The sequence below is a fragment of the Lissotriton helveticus genome, chromosome 10 (genome assembly GCF_964261635.1).
Source record: "Lissotriton helveticus chromosome 10, aLisHel1.1, whole genome shotgun sequence".
Classification (NCBI taxonomy): Eukaryota; Metazoa; Chordata; class Amphibia; order Caudata; family Salamandridae; genus Lissotriton; species Lissotriton helveticus.
In genome coordinates this window covers 1,208,762,470-1,208,774,682 of record NC_136071.1, presented here as the reverse complement: position 1 = coordinate 1,208,774,682, position 12,213 = coordinate 1,208,762,470, and the positions used below count along the sequence as shown (strand labels likewise).

The 12,213-nt window shown below is 44.6% G+C and overlaps 1 protein-coding gene across 1 annotated transcript in view; it reads right to left on the bottom strand.

Moving 5' to 3' along the window:
• The window catches only part of LOC144784214 (uncharacterized), a 241,390-nt gene that overhangs the window by 217,087 nt on the left and 12,090 nt on the right, over positions 1-12,213 (bottom strand). Inside the window, exon 2 of the mRNA XM_078662869.1 lies at positions 9,432-9,513. Coding sequence (XP_078518995.1) covers positions 9,432-9,513 — 82 coding nt within the window. The remainder of the gene's footprint in view (positions 1-9,431; positions 9,514-12,213) is intronic.

Sequence of the window (12,213 nt, the reverse complement as noted above, 5' to 3'; positions counted from 1 at the left end):
CTCTCACCCAGTCAAGAGATCAGGGCTAGATCCAACACCGTTTTTTAGCTCATTGCACCATCCCAGTTTCAGAACCTGGCTGTATGCAAATTAGTCTGTCCCTGGCCCAGTGCATCATGGGAACAGGGCAGACCAGACTACATAAGCCAATTCTTACACTGGGAAGGAAACAAGCTTCCGGGGACCGGTTTCTGCCATTTCAGGCGTCTTCGGCCCGGCTTGCTTGAATCCTGATGGTGCAATGAGCAAGGGACTCACATCTGAGTATACCCTTCCACGCTTAGGGTGGACAAAATAATTTACAACAAGAGGTGGTGATGGACAGAGTCTCTGAATTAAGCAGAGTACTCTCACCCAGTCAAGAGATCAGGGCTAGATCCAACACCGTTTTTTAGCTCATTGCACCATCCCAGTTTCAGAACCTGGCTGTATGCAAATTAGTCTGTCCCTGGCCCAGTGCATCATGGGAACAGGGCAGACCAGACTACATAAGCCAATTCTTACACTGGGAAGGAAACAAGCTTCCGGGGACCGGTTTCTGCCATTTCAGGCGTCTTCGGCCCGGCTTGCTTGAATCCTGATGGTGCAATGAGCAAGGGACTCACATCTGAGTATACCCTTCCACGCTTAGGGTGGACAAAATAATTTACAACAAGAGGTGGTGATGGACAGAGTCTCTGAATTAAGCAGAGTACTCTCACCCAGTCAAGAGATCAGGGCTAGATCCAACACCGTTTTTTAGCTCATTGCACCATCCCAGTTTCAGAACCTGGCTGTATGCAAATTAGTCTGTCCCTGGCCCAGTGCATCATGGGAACAGGGCAGACCAGACTACATAAGCCAATTCTTACACTGGGAAGGAAACAAGCTTCCGGGGACCGGTTTCTGCCATTTCAGGCGTCTTCGGCCCGGCTTGCTTGAATCCTGATGGTGCAATGAGCAAGGGACTCACATCTGAGTATACCCTTCCACGCTTAGGGTGGACAAAATAATTTACAACAAGAGGTGGTGATGGACAGAGTCTCTGAATTAAGCAGAGTACTCTCACCCAGTCAAGAGATCAGGGCTAGATCCAACACCGTTTTTTAGCTCATTGCACCATCCCAGTTTCAGAACCTGGCTGTATGCAAATTAGTCTGTCCCTGGCCCAGTGCATCATGGGAACAGGGCAGACCAGACTACATAAGCCAATTCTTACACTGGGAAGGAAACAAGCTTCCGGGGACCGGTTTCTGCCATTTCAGGCGTCTTCGGCCCGGCTTGCTTGAATCCTGATGGTGCAATGAGCAAGGGACTCACATCTGAGTATACCCTTCCACGCTTAGGGTGGACAAAATAATTTACAACAAGAGGTGGTGATGGACAGAGTCTCTGAATTAAGCAGAGTACTCTCACCCAGTCAAGAGATCAGGGCTAGATCCAACACCGTTTTTTAGCTCATTGCACCATCCCAGTTTCAGAACCTGGCTGTATGCAAATTAGTCTGTCCCTGGCCCAGTGCATCATGGGAACAGGGCAGACCAGACTACATACAGGGCACCCTAGTACAGCGCCTCGGCAACATCGGAATCCAGGACAAGGCACTGGAATGGATCACCTCCTTCCTCGACGGAAGAACACAGAGAGTCCGCCTACCACCGTACAAGTCAGAGGCCACCAAAGTCATCTGCGGCGTCCCTCAAGGATCCTCACTGAGCCCCACCCTCTTCAACGTCTACATGAGCCCCCTCGCGGCCATCACACGCCAACACAACCTCAACATAAATCTCCTACGCCGACGACACCCAGCTGATCCTCTCCCTGACCAACGACCCCGCCACCGCCAGAGCCGACCTGCACGAAGGGATGAGAGATGTAGCCGAATGGATGACGACCAGCCGCCTGAAACTGAACTCGGACAAGACGGAGGTCCTCATCCTGGGCTCCTCGCCCTCCGCCTGGGACGACTCCTGGTGGCCCCCCGCCCTGGGCACCGCACCCAAACCGACGGACCACGCACGCAACCTGGGCTTCATCCTGGACTCCTCCCTCTCCATGACCAGACAAGTAAACGCCGTCTCCTCGTCCTGCTTCAACATCCTGCGCATGCTACGTAAGATCTTCCGGTGGATCCCCACCGAGACGAGGCAGACGGTCACCCAGGCCCTCGTCACCAGCCGACTGGACTACGGTAACGCCCTCTACGCCGGAACCACCGCCAAGCTCCAGAAGAGACTCCAGCGGATCCAGAACGCCTCGGCCAGACTCATCCTCGACATCCCCCGACGCAGCCACATCTCCGGACACCTGAGAGATCTGCACTGGCTCCCGATCAACAAGAGAATCACCTTCCGTCTCCTCACCCACGCGCACAAAGCCCTACACGACCAAGGCCCGAGCTACCTCAACAACCGGATCAACTTCTACACTCCGAAGCGCCTCCTCAGATCAACCAACCACGCCCTCGCCGCCGTCCCCCGCATCCGAAGAGCGACAACAGGAGGAAGGTCCTTCTCCTACCTGGCCGCCAAGACCTGGAACTCACTCCCGACCGACCTGCGCCTGACCCAAGACCACCTCTCCTTCAGGAAGAAGCTCAAGACCTGGCTGTTCGAGCAGTAACGGCACCCCCCTCCCACCCAGCGCCTTGAGACCCTACGGGTGAGTAGTGCGCTCTATAAATGACCTGATTGATTGATTGATTGATTGTAGTATAAACGGAGCCAGCTTCCTACAGTAAATCATACTTGTGACTCCTTTTACGTTTTCGATGATACACCTCCTTCCTCCTAAGCCCATTCACGAAAGCGCCAGTCATTGTACCATTTCCCTTTTGAGGCTCCACCACCCTGAATTTTGTGCTTTTTTTCCTAGTATGTAGTTTTTTATATTTTATATCTGGGTTTGGTCTTCCTCTCCCTTTTTTTGCTTCTTCTCGTTTCTGTGTCCTATTTTCCCTCACCAGAAGATTTTTATCAAGTACTTGTTTATCTCTAGTGATCCTTATTAATTTTCCTTTGTATAGCATCTCTGTCTTTTATTCTCTTTTTCTTTCTTTCTTTTGTTCGGATGTCAATTTTTGCCTCATATGCAATTCACTCGGAGTAGTTGTTACAATTTCAGGATAATATCTTTTACTTTTATTTTACAATGTTTGCATAGAATACTAATTATTACGGCCTATTTTGAATTTTCTAAATTTATTATTGTAAATATAGATGGCTTTAAGGTGTACCTAATGGAATGTTAAAGGTTTAGGCTCTCCTATAGAGCATCAAAGGGTTTTGTCTCACGTTGCCAATTTAAAAGGAGATATTGTTCTCTTGCAAGAAATTCATATTTCAGACAAAGAGAGAGAAGATGTGTCCTTGCAGTTACAGCTGTCGACCTCGAACCTGGGAAACCGGGTTCGAATCTCGGTAACGACGCTCAACATCCTGAGATTCTGGGCAAATCACTTAATCTTCATGGGCCTAACAAAAAAAATGAATGTGTCCGTCTGTAATGAAACTGGTGCTCATGTAAAGTGCTCTGATACCCGATGTCTCGGGTCTAGTTTGCACTATATGAAACTCATAAATAAGCTAAAAAGACAATGGGCTGGTAATGTTTTTGCTTCTCCGTGCTCAGGAAAACATAAAGGAAAGTCGCTATTTTATGTCATACGCGCCTTAATATACAAATGCTATCCCAAGATGTTGACTGTGATGATAGATGGGTTTCCGTTTCCTTACTTATTGATAACATTATTTTCAGTATTGTTAATCTTTATGCACCTACGAATCTGGATATCTCCTTCTGACCAGGAGTGTTCTCTAACCTGATGACTTATACTGATGATTTTTTTGATTGCTGGTGGGAATTGTAATATGGTTTTTGATCCCATTATAGACAGACATTCCAAAGCTAGGTTTTCGCCTTCCCAAATACATTCTCAGTTCAAGTCGACAATATCCCAACGATCTCTTATGGATGCATGGAGACTGAGCAATCCAACATGTCCGGAGTACACTTTTTTCCTCCGGCTCACTTTTCATAATCACAGTAAGATGATATGTTTATTTCATGCTCAACACATTATTAACTCAGATATTGGATCCATATTGATCTCAGACCACGCACCAGTCATCTTGGATTTAGATCTCCTACCACCCCCTCAGGGAACTAAACGATTGAGACTTAACAATCATCTTCTGCTATGTTTGCAATGTACACGTTCCTTTGAGCCGTTTGCCAATACATTTTTCAAAGAAAATGAATCCAGTGATCTATCTCCTCGAAATATTTGTGATACTTTTATATCCGCTTCTAGAGATTTTATTAACTTTGTTTCCCAGAATTTGCCTCCAATAAATGTGAAGAAATGTACTCATGCATTAAGCAATTAGAATATTCTTTTTATAACTCTCTTGAGGGATATAGGGGCATATGTACCAAATACTCTATTTGCGATTCTCAAATAACGATTTTTTTAAGAATTGCTATTTGAGAATCGCAAATTGAGATGCAATTAAAAATTCGGAAATATTTTGCAATTTCGCAATTTGCGAGTCGCAATTAAGGAATGTCTTCTGATTCATTCCTATGAGAATAGAGGCTCATAGGAATGAATGGGAAGACATTCTCAATTTGCGATTCCCAACTAAACAATCGCAAATTGAGAATACAATTTCAAGGGTGTCATAAGGACACCCTGATGCACCCCTGAAATGAGCCTGTGTGCACACGTGGCGCACATACATGCTCTAAGGGCATGTATGTGCGCCACATGGCACTTTGAAAAATGCCAAAAAGTGCATTTTTCATAGAAATCGCAAATTACCACCAACTTGAAGTTGGTGGTAATTTGCGATTTGAGGAGAAATTGCACAACTTGGGTGCTTTTTACATTGCATTTAAGGAATCACAATTTGCGATTCCTTAAATGCTTTCACAAAATAGGGAATCGCAAATTTTGCGATTCCCTATTTATCGATGCCCTTTTGGGAGGATACATCCCAAAAGGCCTTTTCCCATTTGCAAACGGGCAGATTCTGAGAATCGGCCTGTTTGTGAACTAAAAAAGGGCTTGATACATATGCCCCCTAGTGTCTTCTAAATTTGAGTTCATTACATCTTCTACAGAAAGGGCTAATTCCTACCTCCTCAAATCCAGAGCAAAATATTACAGGGGTCAAAATAAAGTAGGTAAACTTCTTATTAACTACCTTAAAATAAAAAAATAACGTACAAAAATCGATTCTATTTTAATCTCCACTAACCAAAATATACATAAACAAAGATATACTTTTAGAATTTACAAAATGTTATCAGGCCCTATATAACCAGGAGTCTCAATCTAATTCCCAGGATATTCTTTATTATTTATCACCCAGCCATTTGCCCTCATGCCTTGACACTGACATTTCCATATTAGAAACGGATATATTTCACTTCAGGATATGTCTTGTGCTATTCATTTTATTAAACGTAGAAAAGCTCCCGGACCGGATTGTTTCACCATTGAATTCTATTCACACTTTTCCTCACTTCTGTTGCCTAAATTACATCAACTTTTCCTTTCATTTAGTCCCTCTCATACATCGGGTAGCTCTTTTCAAGAGACTTTGATATGTCTCATTCCCAATGATAACAAGGACCACAGAGTGTGCAAAAATTATCGTTCTATTTTCCGAATTAACCAAGATTATAACGTTTTTGCAAACATATTGGTTCTTTGCTTGGATTAATTATTACCCCAAGTGGTTTCAAAGGTAGACATCTTTCGGATAATACTCAGTTATTTTTTAATGTGCTTAATAAATCCAAATCGTATAATTCTTCTTTTACAGCCTTTACTTTGAACACGGAAAAAGCTTTTGATAGCGTTAGTTGGCCTTTTATTTCCTCTACGCTTTCGTGGTTTGGTCCTCACTTTCTTAAGTATGTTTCATTGTTATATTCTTCCCCCAAGTCATCTATTTTAGTTAATGATCTTATGTCTCCTTTTTCCCCTCTTTACAGAGGTGTTGGGCAAGGTTGCCTTCTCTCCCCCTTATTATTTAGACTTGCTTTGGAGCCTTTTTCAATAAACATTTGTTCTAATTCACAGATTACGGGGTTCACTTATGGAGACACTCATCTTAAAGTTTCCATATATGCCGATATTTCGCACTTTATCTCTGACCCACAATCATCCTTACCAGCTTTTTAAAAAAATTAGAAGTAGATCATTATGCGTGTCTCTGGATATAAATTAAATGCAGATAAATGTGAAATCCTCCCGCTAAATAAGTTATGTTTTCATGCTGATTTCAGTTAGTCTTCCTTTCATTGCAATCCAGATGGGATTAAATATCTGGGTTTTTGGTTCTCTGATAATGTTAAAGATACCATAACTTCTGAGTTTAAAACACTATTCACAGCCCTTCTAGTGCATACATCTCAATGGAATCCTTTGTTTTTATCCTGGTGGGGTTGCTAGAACCTACTATATGGTTCTATATTTCAAATATGGCAGTTAATATTCAACAGTCAATTTAAAAAGATATATTCTGTTTTATCTATTTTTTTATGGAGTAATAAAATAAACAGGATCTTGCTTCTTAAACTTAAAGAACAAAAGCATATGGGGTGGAGGGGGGGGGGTTCAAAAGTATCATTTAGCCTTTTGTCTTAAGCAATCATCATTTTTATTACAAGAAAACAATTCTCTACTCTCTCCTTTATGGACAGACATTGAGAAATCAACTTGGCTTCCTTTTTCGCTGGTGGAATATTTGTCGTTCACTTTTAGACCCTTATCCTCATCTTTTCCGATTTCTAAGAACACATGCAAAATTTTATCTCCTATTTTTATTTCTTATAAAACTCCTAAAGATCAATGTTTACTCTCATCAGTTTGGTATAAATGTAAATGTAGTATACTTGTAAAGCGCACAGCTGCCCCAGCAACGGGGCGTCCCGGCGCTGTATAACTCTGGGGAACCCGTCCTGGCTTTCCCTGTGGGATGGTCCCTTGCTGGGAGTCCCCAAGGTGGAGCCAGGCATCCCCGGAATTGGTGGGGCCGTTGTGGAGATGAGGCAAGCTAATGCCCAGAGTTGCCGAGTGGAACCCCTGATTAGAGTAAGCACCGAAGCGAGAATTATCGAGTCCGCTGACCAAGGTCCACGACCCTGCCGCGTCGAGAATTGAACCCTGGTCCCAGGCTGACTTCTGCTCTCAGGCCTGCTGCCTCTAACCAGTGAGCCAATAAATAATAGAATCATTTTCTGGAAGGATTGGTATTCCGATGGTTTTAAATTGATACATCATTTTTTTCAAGATGGCACCTGCCTGGCATTTTGAGTAGGACAGTCGCTTTTATCCTTTCCAGACTCATATGAAGTCAAATACAGCTTGCTTATCTTGGCAACTCAATCTGCTTATAACAAACATTCTTTTGATCAGACAACCTCTCCCTCACCTCCTCCTATTCATAACTTATTGAATGTACTCCCTTCTGCATCCTAACTATATAAACATCGTATTCTGGTTCCGTAAGACCGAGTTAAAACAGGAGAGAATCTTTGGGAAATCGATTTGCAAACTACTTTTTCCATTTCAACTTGGCATAAAATGTGGGTTAAAATAAGAAAATCTTTTAGAGTCGCCAGTGCAATTCAAGATTTATTTTTTATTTATAACTGCCTTTTAATCACCCCTGTTGCATTATTTAAAATAGACTCTGCTGTCCCTTTTACCTGCTGTTCTTGTTCTCAACCCTCAGCAGACCCTAAATAGAGGCTTTTTTGATATACCTTTATGAATTTTGGTTGAGGCTTTGGCTAAATACTATTTTTAACACATAAGTCCCATTTAATTTCACTAATATTTCTAGGAAGTATTTAAATTATTGGATGTCCCAACCTAAGGATTTTTTTTAGAATAGATTTACATCTGGCTGTTGCTTGTCAACAAATAACAACATCTTGGAAAGACACTGCTTAGGTATCTTTCAGGCATGGAAGTATGGAGTCTGTTACAACCGCAGACTTAGCATATGTCTATCCAGTTACACTTGCTATTAAAATGGGTCTTTTATGGTGACACATAACTAGTTTTTTTAACATTTCTGCCAGTATTTCACAGTTACATAATCCTAGAATATAAGAAGTACCTAAACCTCCATGAATTGTTCTCCGGTAACATTTCATTTATCGGTTTTATGCCGTTTATATCTTATTATAGATGGTTTTCATGTTGACATAGAATTGATGCATTTCTTCCCGATAGTGCTAGTATTTCCATTTTGTGATGACATGCATTATGAGTTGTTGTTTCTCTGTATTCTAATTGCATAATTATTTCAATAAATTTATATTTTCAAACTAAACAAAACAAAAAAAAGGTGAAAAACCATTACAATGTAAATGTAAATGTTTGTATTTTATATAGCGCACTTCTACCCGGAGGCCTCGTAGCGCTGTATTCATACCGCTGCGGAACCCATCCTGGCTTTCCTGTGAAATGTCCACTCCTGGGCACCCCCAAGGTGAAGCCAGGCATCCCAGCGCTGCTGGGGCCGTTGTGGAGATTAAGCAAGCTATTGCCCAGAGTTGCAGCGTGGGACTCATGATTGGAATAGGCACCGAGGCGAGAATTATCAGGTCCGGGGAAATTGAGCCCAAGACCCGCCGAGGCGGGAATCGAACCCTGGTCGCGGGCCAGACCTCTGCATCAGGGTCTGCCGCTCTAACCATTGAGCCACACTTCTCCACTTCAGAGTTCGGGATGTAGGAAGTAGTTAACAGGTGCGTTCTCCATGGACTCTTCTGTCGTGACTGGGTGGACTAAAGGTCATGTTTGGGTGGGCCTGGCCCACCCGGCCCCCCCTGCAAGAAGCGGGCCTGAATTACAGTCTGCAATGATTGCCTTTAATTGTGAAATCCCTCATTCTTTTTTTCTAAGATCTGCCAGCCACTGTGACATTGTCAAACCCAGTAGAGCGCCTTCCTTCCAAGGACACTGGGTTTCATGGGAAAACTGTCAATGCATCATCATGGAGTGGAAGAGGTGTGGCGCCGCGGCCAGGGCGACTGACGCTGGAATCTGGGGACCACGGTTCGATCCCCGGCTCTGGCGGCAGGTTAGCCCAGCACCATGTGACTCTGGGCAATAGCTTGCTTAATCTTCCCGACGGCCCCCAGCGCCTAGAGACCCTAACGGGTGATTGTGCGCTTTACAAATGTGGATTATTCATGTATCAACATTTTCCTGTATTAGCCTGGCTCCCATTGGTTGATCTAATAACGACACTATGCGCCCGCCCCCCCCCCCCCCCCTTTGAGGGTCAGATGGGGGAGGGAGGAGGGGCTACCATATGTAGCTGGGAAGAATCAGCCTCAGAATCATCTCTTTTTAATATATCTGTACATTTTGTAGATGCTGAAGACGTCACTGCCCTGCAGCATGTACACCCGTGCCCCCTCACCTGCTGTCTGGGCCCACAGCCTCACCGATGACCCCGTGACACCACTCGGCGGGGGGGTCACCACAGACTCCCGGTGCAGCATCTGAGAGGGAGAGAAAGTTACATCAAAAACAGAATTTAAAAAATAGAAACGCATGAGTCAGTCAGTCAAAATACTTTATTCGATAATTCAATATCATAAAAAGACAATGGTGAATAAAATACAATCAATTACAATCACACATTTTAAATATATTAAAAATACCGCCCAATTTTTTTTTAAAAACTTTAAAAATTCAAAAACATTAAAAACGATCAATTCACAGAGTGGTAGCTGTCATGATAGGTCATTTGTTTAAAAAGACAATATATACAGAAAGTGCATTTTTATAGGAGTACATTTAAACACGAAGTTTCATTATCTTATTTCTCTCCCGAGCTGCCCCCACCAAAAAACTAGCGACATGGGAAATAACCCTCGGACTATCTAGCAGTTGCAGGTATAGGAGTGCGGGCCTCACTTGAATGAAGCCTGCCTCTTTAAAGATAGGCACAAGAAACTTCCTCCTTGCGGCCATATAAGCATGAGTCAAAGGTACATCGAGGGGCGTGTGCACAAGGGGTGCAGCCAGAAGTTTGGGGTTGGCGGTGGGTGGGGACTTTAGAGAGGGGGAGTCGCCACGTGTTTGGCACTGACCAGGTACATGCTGCCAGCACAGCTCCTCTGAGTAAAGCCTCCGCCGCCCCCTTGGAGCCTGTTTCACATGGTGGGGGTTAAACCGGCCCCTGCCAGCGTGGGGCCGATGCCTGCTTGGGGGGGCACTCTCACTGCAGGGGGCGGCTCACGCTCCTGCTGTGATCAGTGGCCTGCAGCAGCCCCTTCCCGACCTGGCACAGGCTGCTATCAACCCATTGTCATTCTGTATGACGGTCTAATGATCACATACAGAATGACATTGGGCCTCTGCACAGGGACACCATTTGCTAGGCCTTCTCCTGCCAGAGCCCCAGGCGTAGCAAAATGCATTTTGTTTATGCCCCCTTAGCGTTTACACGTCACATCCCCTGGAGATGATTCAGCAGATCAGGTCTTTTTCTTTTTTTCAGTGGGGGAGAGGAGGCATAGAAGATCTGAGCCTACAACTTTCCCTACCATACCATCATCACTGATTTTTGACTCGGACGCCCTGGGGACCCTTTTATGATTCACAAGTTTGTGAACCTTTTAAAGGCTTGTTACTGTGCGGCTAAGTGCTCCTACACAGGCCCGGTTCTAGAGGGAGGGCCGGCCCGGCCCACCCAAGAGAGCCCCTGGCTCTCCCAAAGTCTGTACTCAAGCAAATAGTGTCCATTTCTTTTTAGGTCGAGCTATTACATCCCGCAGGGATTAATAGCTCGAACCTATAGCAGGGGAACAAACTCTCTTGAACAAGCGGATTTCTCCGCGGATTTCTCACAATGCATGTTAACTCTTGAAGCGTGACGCTTCGCCAGGGCGCTTTTGGCCTCAGTCATTCCATCCGCCTTGCACACCACATCAAAGGCTTCTGCTCACCCTCACTCACACCCCATCCCCAAATGCTCCTTCCCTCCCTCCCCCTCGCTGGCTCCCCCGCCCCCCCCCACCAGGCTCTTGAAGCGTGACGCTTCGCCAGCGCTTCCCTCCCACTTGCTCACTCCCTTTCTCCCCCGCCCCCCACCCCCATCCGACTTGTTTTAGGTTGAGTCTACCAGACAGTTCAAGCTGCCTGTTACAAAAGACATATATTATGGGCTTTTTAAGAACATTCAGAGTCTTGCAGCCTGCGCAGTAGTTAGCATCGGTTGGTTTTACTGTCATTCTTATTGGCTTGTTTTTATTGAGGCCTGTTATCAACATCTATTTCAGTTTCCAAGGAAAATTTGACACAGCTTCTGGGAAGAAGATATGAGTATACAGTAGTATATTTTAATTACCAGTACTACGATTTAAAATAAATGTATTATGGACAACAGCGATGGGGATACTGTCAAATGCTTGCAAGATACAGGTCTAGAGAAATGTGGAGATCAATAGAAGTGTCAGGGACTGTCCGGGACTATGTGGGGAACACAGTCAGGAACTTCGGCAAGGACTGGGAACTGGGTAGAAAACTTACACAGGAAGAGGAGTACAGCACAGCCCAGGATCATACAGGAGTCAGAGGAGAAATAGGGGATCCAAAGGGGAAGCCTGTACAAGTGAACAAGATGGGTAAGACTCAGAAAGGAAGGGCACTCACAAAGCAATTTAGCATTCAGAATAACTACACCCAGGACGGACGTGCAAGACATATATATAACACAACATACCAATAAAGGGGGGTGTGGGGTAAAGCACTCAGGAGCTCCACATGGTAAAACTGAAGCTCAGTAAGTTTCTTACCCGCAATTGCTGTTACAGATACTGACTGCAAATACCCACATATAGAACATGCATGCAGAGACAGGGTCTGTGGAGCGTATACCTATGGTGATGCTATAACTGTAACTCAAAGACAAAACTCGCAGTGAACAAGAAACACCACCTAGGTAGTCAGCTGAGCCCACGGATCCTGGCGATCAAACTGGAACACGCAAGGCAGTAACAGCAAAGGGGTAGAACTAAACACAAGCACAACAGACAAGGAGCTAGCAAGGAGGAGTGCTTAACAGGAAAGGAAGGAAATGACAGGGCACACTTGGCAGAAAGCAGGTAACAAACATACAAGGTAACAGAAGTAAGACAGCAGAATAGAAAGGCAGCAAACTAGAACTGGAACCAAGGAAATGGGAAGCAAGGCAG